At 40.8% G+C, this 10,834-nt stretch overlaps 2 protein-coding genes across 4 annotated transcripts; one reads left to right on the top strand and one right to left on the bottom strand.

The window, feature by feature from the left end:
• The first annotated feature begins 271 nt into the window (after positions 1 to 271).
• Positions 272 to 6,690, top strand: LOC113696134 (transcription factor PIF1-like). 3 transcript variants are annotated; one of them, XR_011841360.1, is made up of 9 exons: positions 288 to 1,102; positions 1,265 to 2,102; positions 3,246 to 3,344; positions 3,429 to 3,494; positions 3,603 to 3,668; positions 5,024 to 5,416; positions 5,696 to 5,768; positions 6,034 to 6,171; positions 6,403 to 6,690. XR_011841360.1 is itself a non-coding variant. In XM_072081657.1 (8 exons), the coding sequence occupies exons 1-8, from the start codon at positions 999 to 1,001 to the stop codon at positions 6,036 to 6,038; spliced, it is 1,644 nt and encodes a 547-aa protein (XP_071937758.1). In that variant the 5' UTR covers positions 287 to 998; the 3' UTR covers positions 6,039 to 6,241. The 3 variants fall into 3 exon arrangements, 2 of the variants coding, with proteins under 2 accessions (XP_071937755.1, XP_071937758.1); XM_072081657.1 differs by lacking the exon at positions 6,403 to 6,690 and having other exon boundaries at positions 287 to 1,102; positions 6,034 to 6,241; XM_072081654.1 differs by lacking the exon at positions 6,403 to 6,690 and having other exon boundaries at positions 272 to 1,102; positions 5,696 to 6,100.
• Positions 6,691 to 7,636: 946 nt separating this feature from the next.
• Positions 7,637 to 10,328, bottom strand: LOC113714177 (uncharacterized). Its single transcript, XM_027237974.2, has 5 exons — positions 10,029 to 10,328; positions 9,186 to 9,272; positions 8,197 to 8,285; positions 8,018 to 8,068; positions 7,637 to 7,892 (listed from the first exon to the last, which is right to left on the bottom strand). The coding sequence occupies exons 1-5, from the start codon at positions 10,168 to 10,170 to the stop codon at positions 7,863 to 7,865; spliced, it is 399 nt and encodes a 132-aa protein (XP_027093775.1). The 5' UTR covers positions 10,171 to 10,328; the 3' UTR covers positions 7,637 to 7,862.
• Between the last annotated feature and the right edge of the window lie 506 nt (positions 10,329 to 10,834).

Raw genomic sequence — 10,834 nt, 5'->3', positions numbered from 1 at the left:
TATTATCCTAGAATCCATCCATTGACGAGGTCCCAGGCTACAGTATCATCTTTTTTTTTTTTAATATTTTACGGCACTTGAGTTTCAACCCTCAATTTCGGTTTTGAGACTTGATCTCAGGGGCTACACTAACAAGCTGAGGGTTTTTTTTTTTTTTTTTTTTAATTTATAACTTCGTTTGGAGCTCAAGGAGGAAATCAAATGCCAAATGGTGGTGGTGGTGGTGGTGGTGATGGTGGAAAAAGGCGAAATGCGAGCCAGTAGTGAGTAGTGACACACTTGACACAGTATGCGATACAAAAACCGTCAAAATCAGGTCGCGTCCTTTATCTTCGCATTATTCGGAAGAAAAGAGAGAGAGAGAGAGAGCAGTCAATCAGTAGGACAAACACACAAAAATAGAACTATAGAAGAAAAGAAACGGAGACGGACAGAGAGAAGCTCCTCCCTCTTGTGCTCTCTGCACCTTATCTTCGACCCCCACCCAAAACCAAAATATATACTCCTAGATCGATAACACTAAAGCTGGATCATATTAGTAGTAGTATTAACTGGTCCTGATACAAGCAAATATTATTGTAATCAATCATTCTCCTCCCACCTCCCCCATCCCTCATCCTATCTGCTGCTAGCTGTTTCTATAAGACACACCCCCACCCCCCCCCCCCCCCCCCGGGGAAAACCCCGACCCCTTTTTCCCTCTTCTAACTTGTACCACATCCTAGAGGGGAAAAATTAAAATAAAAAGACTTGCAAAGCAAACCAGACGAACTGTTGTCTCACCGACTTATCAAGCTTCTACTCTCCTCCAGCTTAATTACAGGGAGTATATATCATATATGTGCAGCGGCTTCTTGATGATGATGATATATGTGGAGACAGGTGAAGAGTAGCCTCTGATGCAGCAATAGCAGTAGTATATGCTACTACTAGGGATTCTAGAGTAGGTCGCAGCCTAGCTAGAGCTAGAGCTACAGGGAGGGAGGGATTAATCAATCATGAATCATTGCGTTCCGGATTTTGAAATGGATGACGATTATGGAATCCCTACTTCTTCTTCAATTAATGCCAGTACCACTGCCAGACCCAAGAAGCCAGCAATGTAATTAAGATTTGAGTTTTCTTCCCAAAACTCCAATTTCTTTATTTTTATGCTTTTGCTTGTGTCTACTCCAAGACCAAGAGCTTCAATTGAAGTTTTGGTTTTTTATTTTTTTTCTCCGGTTTTATTTTAAATTATGGACGTCATGTCAATTATAAATAGAGGTGAAGAAGAGATCATGGAGCTGCTATGGCAGAACGGGCAGGTGGTCTTCCAAAGCCAGAATCAAAGATCATTCAAGAAATCTCCCAACCGGGGCGGAGAGCCTGATCAACTACACCAATCCGGTGCTTCTAGAGAGATCCCATCCATACTAGAAAATGACAACCTATCGGCGGCGCCGCCGCCGCAGCAGCTCTTCATGCAAGAAGACGAGATGGCCTCTTGGCTTCACTATCCTCTCGACGACTCCTCCTTCGACCGCGACCTCTACTCCGATCTCCTCTATCCTCCGCCGCCTTCAGCTTCCACCACCACCACCATGACGCCAACTCCCTCCGTTCCTCCCAGAGAACTCCGCACAACTATCGTGGAGATCCGCCCGCCGCCAGCCGTTATTCCTCCTCGACCCCCGGTACCTCCTCCTTCGAAAGGCACCTACCCAATAGAGGCAGCTGCTCCTAGGCTTCAAAACTTCATGCACTTCTCCAGACTGCCCAAATCCAGGAACGAGTCCGGATACACGAGGGAATTGACGGTGGTGGACTCCAATGAGACGCAAACAACGGTGCCGGAATCGAGGGTTCCTGAAGGGGATGTAAGATGCGGAGCCGTGAGCTGCACTGCAGCTGCGGCTACCTCCGCTGCAGCTAGGGACTTGGCGACCACGGCCTGTGAACTCACCGTCACGTCGTCCCCCGGGGCCTCCGGGGGTAGCGTCAGTGCAACCGCGGAGCCGCATCACCGGCCGCCGACTTCAATTCATAAACCGAGCCCGTCCGGTGTGGAGGACCGGAAGCGTAAAGGAAGAGAAACGGAGGAGACGGATTGTCCTAGTGAGGTGAGAATAATTTTTTTCACTTTGACCCCCTTTCTTTTTTTTTTTTTCAAATTAACCGCCAAATTATTATTTTAGTTTTATTTTATTTTTCACCTTTTCACCACCGAATAAGTCCAATTCTTTAGTACGAGTAGCAGATATGAAAACACGGGAGGAGAGGGTGTTTTATGTTTTTTGGTTTGTTTTCATATGTTTTACGTCGGCTAGCGCGAGAGCAGCAACCCACCCCTGTACTAAAATATCTAATCTAAATAAAAGCGCCGAGTATATATATGTATTTTATGGTTCTCCCTCTTTTTCTGGGGCTGGGTGGGATCTAAAAATATTTGCCAAAGTCTGGTTGCCACGTCATGGGCTTGGCCGTGCACGTGGCACGTGGAGAACAAGCGCGGTGTCCAACATGCCACGTGTGCACGCTCAACGCCACAAATTGTATAATCAGCGTACGGCTGAGTGATGATAGGGCGAGGGAACTGGTGGGCGGATTAGTGAAATAGTGGAGCAGCCAGCAGGGGAAGAGAGGGTTGGAAGACTGTTGAGAGTTTTTCATTTTCAGAGGGCGGAAGAAATCACGGGACTTTGCACTTTGTTTCTGTGCATTTGCCAAGCCACACCACCCGCACCCAGGACCAGGGGGTTTCGCCAGTCACCCTCGTATTTTCAGGATCTGGATAAAAAAACGGTTCTTGAATTTTCATTTTTCAAAAACCATATACTACTATCGTCACTGCCGCCGTCTTGTTGTCTCTTTTCATTTCTGTGTGTTTCACTTGATGATGTTTACGTCATTGTCCACGATTCGTGTTTTTTTTTTTTCCCCCAATTTCGGCGGAAATGGGGATTTTGTCTACTTATTCCTGCGGGTGTAAAAATATGCTGTACTTGCTCATGTCATAATTATTAGACTATTTGTAAGAGTGATCGGAGATGTGCTAATTATTTTTTGTCGGCCAAGTTGGAAGCCTTATTATGTACAGTAGATGTTTAAATCTCAAGACGGTAGCAGTAGCACTACTCTTTATGAAGCGAGTCAATTATATTGTGATGATTTGGCACGTCGAGTCGAATGAACTTCTTTTTTTTTTTTTTTTTTAATTTTCCCTACATTTAACGACAATAGATCTGTCTCTACAAAAAACACAGGATATCGAGTTTGAGTCAGCTGATGCAAAAAGGCAAGCCCGTGGATCAACATCTACAAAGAGATCCCGTGCTGCAGAGGTTCACAATCTCTCAGAAAGAGTACGTGCTCATTTTCTTAATGGCTGTAGGGGTTTTGTGGTTCCTTCCTCTTTAACAACACGTTGTGCAAACAAATTTCTGCAGAGGCGTCGAGACAGGATAAATGAAAAGATGAGGGCCTTGCAAGAACTCATACCTCGTTGCAACAAGGTCTTTTAGAGTCTACACCTTGCTCTTGACTATTGGTACCAGTACTAAACGCCACTCGTGCTATTTTCCACTCAGACATAACTCTTTCCTTTTTCTGGCAAGTTGCAGTCAGACAAGGCTTCAATGCTGGATGAGGCGATTGAGTACTTGAAATCGCTACAACTGCAAGTGCAGGTACACCCTCTTTTTCTACCATTATGACTTTAAGAACAATACTAGCAAGTATTTCTCTCCAACATCCTGAATTAGATACTTTTACTTAAAGATCGCTTCGGTTGCTCGTCTAAAGGCATCTCCTTTTCCTTGATTGAAGCAAATGGTAGTCCTAGTATCCTATTTTTTACCCCTCCTATTGTACATCTATTCTAAGACTTCTAGAGATCCAGATTCTAATAGCAGAATGTTATAGTCTGGTGTTGCCACCAATGTACTTTATTTATACTTTGATGGCTATTTTTAGCTTTTGGAACAAATTTGTTTAAACATTGCCACAGAACTGAATAGATTTTTTCCTTCACCATCTTCTGGATTTGTTTTTCTCTGTCCTGAACTATAGACTGCTCGTAACTGTTTTTTTTTTTTTTTTCTTTTCTTCTTTCTTAACCAGTAGTAAATTGACCTTGGGATTCATAATCTACTGAAGTTATTCTTGAAAAATGTTTCCTGTATTGGTTTAGCTTTTTGGAGACTATGTTTACATATAGCAAAAGGGCATAAACATGTCTTCACACACATTCATCTTCAAATGTTTGGTGTGAGAAAGCATCCTTCTTGGTGGGAAAAAATTTAAAATGGTATGAATTTGAAATTGCACCAGCTGATGCCATCCTTACATGAAGTGATGCTTCTTTTATTGATTGACTAATTCATGCATTAATTATAGGACAATATATTGGCCGAGAAATAGAAGTGATGGGACTTAATCTTCGTTTTTAGGCAATAATTTAACTTTGTTTTAAATGCACTGTAACGCATAGAGGGAATAGAATCCCATAATAAAAAATTGAACAAAGTAGCTAAGTATCAAGCTATAAGCCCTTACTTCCAAAACTTAGAATAAATCTCATGAGATTTTGCCGCATACAGGTGTTAAGTCTCCAGTTTGTCCGAATCTTCCTAATACCTTTCCAAGAATGGGTCACATATATTATCCCTTTGATAGCAGTTTGCAAAGTGTAGGACTGTAGAAACTGCCCCTCTGATACAGCATCATATTTCCATATCTCCACAACTGATGGAAGATAACACCCAGGCTAATCTAAAAACTGACCGGCGAAGCAAAATCCATGCAATTCATTAACAGCCACTGCAATTCGCTTTTCCAGGCATAGGAGCCACAAAAAGTACAGGTGGAAATTAATTTGGATGTCATTGCATTCTCTTTTATTGCTGCGCTACTTAGTGTAGTGCAGTTAGTTTCTTGCATCCTTTGGTGCTTGAATATGAATTTAGCATATGAAATTTCTTTTTTATGAAACCAATAATCTGAAGCAAGTCATCCTTGATGCAATTTTCACTTGTTACTGTAGTTTATGTCAATGGGATGTGGCATGCTCCCGATGATGTATCCCAGTGTACAGCAGTACATGCCAGCAATGGGTATGGGCATGGGCATGGGCATGGGCATGGGCATGGATTTGGGTATGAACCGTCCAGTGATGCCATATCCATCTTTTATACCCGGTTCGGGAATGCCAAGCCCGGCTGTAGCAGCAAACATGGGGCCAAGATTTCCCATGCCAGCATTTCATATGCAACCGGTTCCAGTTCCTGACTCTTCCAGAATCCAAGCTTCCAATCAGCTGGATCCAATGCTGAACTCACTAGTGACGCCTAATCCAAATCAGCCACGAGTTCCAAATTTTGCTGATCCCTATCAGCAGTTCATTGGTCTCCACCAAGCACAAATACCATTACCACAGGCAAGTGATATTTATATGAGAGCGCTGTGTATTATGTCAATCAGCCATCTGTAATGAAAACTTCCAATATCAATTCCATCATGACTTCACTTTCTTTATTTGTGTCTTTATACCAACATTGTTAGTTACTGAAATACTTTATCACCAATATGCATGTTTCATAATGCTATTCCACCTTGTCATACATCGTGGATTCTTTACCCATCTTATATGAAGCAGTCTGCTTGTATGTGCTGCCTCTCTGTTGTATTGAAGCATTCCTTTCTCATTTTTTTCCAGAATCAAGTGGTAGTACAGCCCAGCAAGCCGAATAGTAGCAGAGAAGTTGGGAATCTTGATAATCATCAATCTGGTAGGCTGATTTTTTGATTGACACACACACACATATTAAATGAGGACAGTTACTTAAATGTTGTTGGGTGGTTTCTCACTAAGTATTTCAATGCCAATCAAGTTTCGCAATAAAAGAGACATCCATCCAAATATTAGCTGTGCTAATGGTACTGTATTATCTTAAGTATGTTGGGAAGGAAAGGAAAGGTCTTCGAACCTTAAGCAAAATTATGTTGAAGGTTCTAAAAATAGGATTCATTGATGAGCATTTTGTTGATCTGCAGGTTAGTCGGGGGTGGATTGATGGGTAAGCCGTCCAAGAACTAAATTTTTGTAGCCTAATGGAGGAAAGGAGACCCAGTTGAGCTCGATTGTAAGCCGGCCTCACCATGTGATTTGAGAGCTGTAGTATTTACTAAAATGTAATTATCAACACATAATCAACTTTGCTTTTATATATCTTACCGCTAACATGTATGTTCGCTTCTGGTATGCTTCAAGGTTGAGTTTTAGCAAATTGAGTGATCCCACAGCAAGAAAGGGACACCCATAGATAATCACATTTCACACAGCGGAATATTGGGTTTGTATGTGGGTGACAAATCTTGATGCATCAGCTGGAATTTCTAATTCAATTTTTTTTGGGTCGCCAGGTTGTTTGAGGCTCCCACCCATGGCAAGAGAGAGAATAAATTCTAGTTGCCTCCCGCTCTTGTTCCCTTGAACATCCATGCTCATCGCCTATCCTTCATAGCTGTTTTGTTCTGGATGATTTATTTCCCTTCCGGAGCTCATTTTCAGGTGGATGACGGAGTTGTGTAGCTGAGTAAATAGTAGTTATATACTCTGTGGAGTTTCGTTTAGACTTAATCAAAAGCACCCGTAGACGGCTATATAGAGCTGTCACTTGTTCCTAATAAATACCAACATGTTTTTGCTTCTGCGAAGAATTGTTCTAATACCGCTGCCAGATTTCACACGTAATTAAACACGAATGGAAGTGGTTTAATAAAAAGTGATAATGAAAGAAAGAAAAGATATTGCATGCAAAAAAAAAAAACTACTTGCAACAGAGAATCACCTGCTATGGTGACCTTCACTACTTGGATGGGGCGACTGACAAAGCTCGAATGATCGCCGGCTTTTAGAGTTCAATTTGGGACTAGGTTTAATTAACCAACGAAAAGTCTAGTATTGGAGTTGACAAAAGACAAAGCTCGAACGATTGGAAAAGTAGTCCCAAGACTCGGCTGAATTGGCAGAGAAATCATCCATGTCGTGATAAAATTTCTTGATTGCCTTCCGATTCCTTCCTTGCAATTTACGCCTACACCTTGTAAAGTTTAGAATCTTCCCTAAAGTTTAGGTTTTATGCGTTAATTATTTGTGCGCCCAAGGTGGAATTTAACCCCTTGCAAGGATCATAAGCTATGTGGTAATTATTTGTACGTCTGGGGCGGGAAAAAATCGAAGGTAACTCGTCGGTACCCCCAGACCACCATGAACACTACTACTGTCATTCCGGAACGTCAATCAAGCCATTCAGGCGCTTACTAGTCGAAGAAACTGTTAACATTTGATATAGGTACTACTACTACCTACGATGTTGATTCTCATGCAGCACGGCGCAGGTCAGAAAAACTGCATGGTTCTGTTTCCCGATTCAGGAAAAAAAGGACTAAATGGAAGCATCTCTCATTCTCTGAAACACAGAAGCCGAAGCAGATTAACAAGTGCACCTCCTCCCTGTAAAATTGGATACAAATGCGAAAACTATATGGGCAAGCACGATTTATGGCCGTTGAATGAGTTCACAGATGACATCTACAGAATTGGCTAAAATACAGAAGTCAAGATTTTAGCATGCAATACAAATAATGGCCGTCGTTGAGTTCAAAAATGGCATTTACAGATCAGCCTTCGATACGTGCGAGTTTTTTGTACAACAATCTGTCAAACGAGGGACATAGGTAGTAAGTGCATCCAATACAAAATTTACTAGACTATATGTATCATCAGAAAATAATTGTTATGGCACTGCCATGAATGCAAGTGCAGGTTTACCACCGTTTCAATTGAAAGAGCAAACACTTTGTTGCTTGTGGCTCAGTGCTTAGACTTTAGGACCAATTATAGACAATATCTGTAATCAAAAGAAAAACATGATCCAACCAAATTCAGCAATCAGCTTGGATATCTCAATTATAACACACACTTATTTAACAAAACCAAACCAATAGAGAGTTCCTGTCAACGTAAAATTGATACCTTCTCAGTAAAAATGCGGAATGCATCCACTTCCATTGCTTTGCCTAGCTCCTTAAAGAAAGAAACATGACAAGTGAAAGTCATTTGCGTGCAACATTCCAACAATTAGCATATTCTTGAGAAGACTCTTAAAGATATTTCATTCCGACAGAAATTTACTCCAGATAGTAACAACTTACTTTTTCAGCCTCTGCAGAACCGTCTACATTGAGTATCAGCTTTTGAAGCTCTTTATCCTTCAATATATCACGAATTTCACTCGAACAAGCTGTGTTCAAATTCAGAAAAAATTGCACCAAAAACACAAAGAATCTATTAAGGCAAGATCCTATCTTCCAAGACAGAATCAGTACAAGGTACTCGCACCCATGCCTGAGAAGTGTTCAGCTGACTGTCCTAAAATTAGATTCATTATTAAGTAGTAAGAAGTTCATTTTACAGAAAAAAAATATTTTTTCTTTTGAATGTCTTTTTCCTGATCAGCTTCACAATTATCAGTTAATGAATGTAAATGTTGAGTATTTTAAAGCAAACATGACACCAGCGTGCAAAACCTCAACAAGCAAACAACTTACTGATTGCGATTCCATCAAGTTGCATAATGCCTTTAGCCCATTAAATTGTGATTTTGGGATGTGGTTCCATCAACAAATGCAATAAGCTTACTAACAAACAATTGAATATGTTACCCCTTAGGCTTCTAAAGTAATTTCAAATCTCTAATTATTTCTTTCTAGATGCAATCTTTCTTTCCTTCTACTCAAGTTGCAGATAGGAAATGGAGCCCGTACATACAGGCTATTTGAGAAATCATGATTAACTGTTATTCTAGGTGGTGGTTAATCTGTAAACTTTATACTGATTAAGTGCAATTAAGGTGAACGAATGAGTAATACCACATATACATATATAGGTTATTACGAGTTAAAAGTAAAGAGATTCCAGTCAGGAACCCTTCCACCTACTTGCTGTTCTAGTAAACAGCCCCCCCCCCTCCGGCGGGCGCCTCTCTCTCTCTCTCTGTTGGGGGTTTGGAGGCTAGTGGAGTGGAGGAGATGGTCCAAATATTGTGATATCAATGCTAGGCATTTTAGCTTTAACACCAAGCAGTTGCCTTAGAAGTCAGATATTAGCAAAGCAATTATTGAAAATACATAAAAGATTATACCTATGGACTCCAGTTGAACCTGTTGCAGCGATTCACTTGGGTCATGAACATAATAGGGTTTCCCAAGATGCACAGCTCGTTTGGGAGCTGATAGAAAGGAGATGCACAACATTAGCAGACTATCCCTCAGCGTTCTCAGCAACTAAAGTGTACATCCGACCAGAAACAGAGTCAAACTGACTAGGATAAGACAAGTTATAACAAAATTGGAAGTACCCTTCCCGTCAGAGTACACAAATATATGGCCGAAGAGACCAACTTTCAGTTGCATGTCTTAATTCTCTAAAAACCAATACAGATCAAAATAGCGCCGCAACACATTAGCAGAAAATACAGAGTTAACACTGAATACAAAGTATTTAATATCCTGTAGACAGCAACCAAGACAAGGATTTACAGATGCATCAAATAGTTTGAAGAAAAAATAAATCTTTGTGCAATTCTGGAAGAACTGCTTCAAAAAAAAAAAAACTTCAGCCGAAAGCGCCTAAATTCTTGGCATGCTCGCAGCTGTAGATGTAATGCTAGAGAATTCAACGAATGTCTGAAGAATAAATCTACCTGGTTGGAAAGGGGAAATTAAAAAAGAAGAAGTGTTCCCAGCTGCTATAACCAGATACTTGATAACAAGATAACTACAAAGAGCCCAAATCACAAAACAGCATAGATGACGTCTACCAAGAGTAATTTTTAGCAAGAAGCATAAAGTTGTGATTTTGGGGTTTACAAATGCTAGTAGCCGTGGCAGTTAACCTAGTGCTGTACAATCATGACGGTAACATTAAGTTACAAATGAGGTCGGGAGAAACATGGAGTTAAAATTGCACTCACGAGGGGACGTACCTTGAGAAGAAGATTCAGGCTTTGAACACGGAATTTCTTTGTGCTTCTTGAAACAGACCAAAGAACAGTAGGGAACCAGACACCTTGGGCACTTGTATTTTGATTGTGCATCGTCGCACACTTGACAAATTTTTGGTCCCATTTGGCTATATGTGGCTATAGACTTCCCCTCAACGGTCTCCGAATATCAGAGTGCTTTTGCTTCCCGATCGGTTCTGATGGGCACAAAAAAGTACATTCTGTAAGCTTTTCCCGGTTGATTTTTGCAGGGAAGACAACTGGAGACTCGGGGAGAAAGGCTTGTAAATACTGTCGGGCTTTCTTTGCTTTAGCCTTCTAGCCAAGCCCAAACACTGGCACCTTTTTCCAGCTGTTGCAAGGCCCGGTTTACCAGATCATTGTTGAGCCCATCACACTTTCTAATTTTTTTTCACTCTTTTACTATTTACCTTTTTTACGGAAGCTAAGCCTCATTCTCTCTCTCTCTCTTTATACAATAGCTTTTCTATTCTAATCTTACTCCGATTCTATACTAAAGAGAAAGGGGTGGGCTCAAATGAGTCAAGAAGAATTCGGAGGAGACTGAGCTACTATCGGACCAAACAAGTGCTTTTGCACCCGTTGGGAAGCTAAGCCTCATTTAATTCTCAAAACTTTGTACTCCTTTGGGCCCAATATTAGAGTCGTTTTTCAGAAATTCAATTTTATATGAAAACATGGTAATTATTATGTCAAGATGAAGTGATATTAGTGAATTTATATATATGTATCTTTTGAATTCAAAATATTCTCTGGATAGATGTATA

This window comes from Coffea arabica, chromosome 1c, assembly GCF_036785885.1.
Source record: "Coffea arabica cultivar ET-39 chromosome 1c, Coffea Arabica ET-39 HiFi, whole genome shotgun sequence".
In the NCBI taxonomy this organism is placed as follows: domain Eukaryota; kingdom Viridiplantae; phylum Streptophyta; class Magnoliopsida; order Gentianales; family Rubiaceae; genus Coffea; species Coffea arabica.
This window is presented reverse-complemented; position numbering and strand designations above follow the sequence as displayed.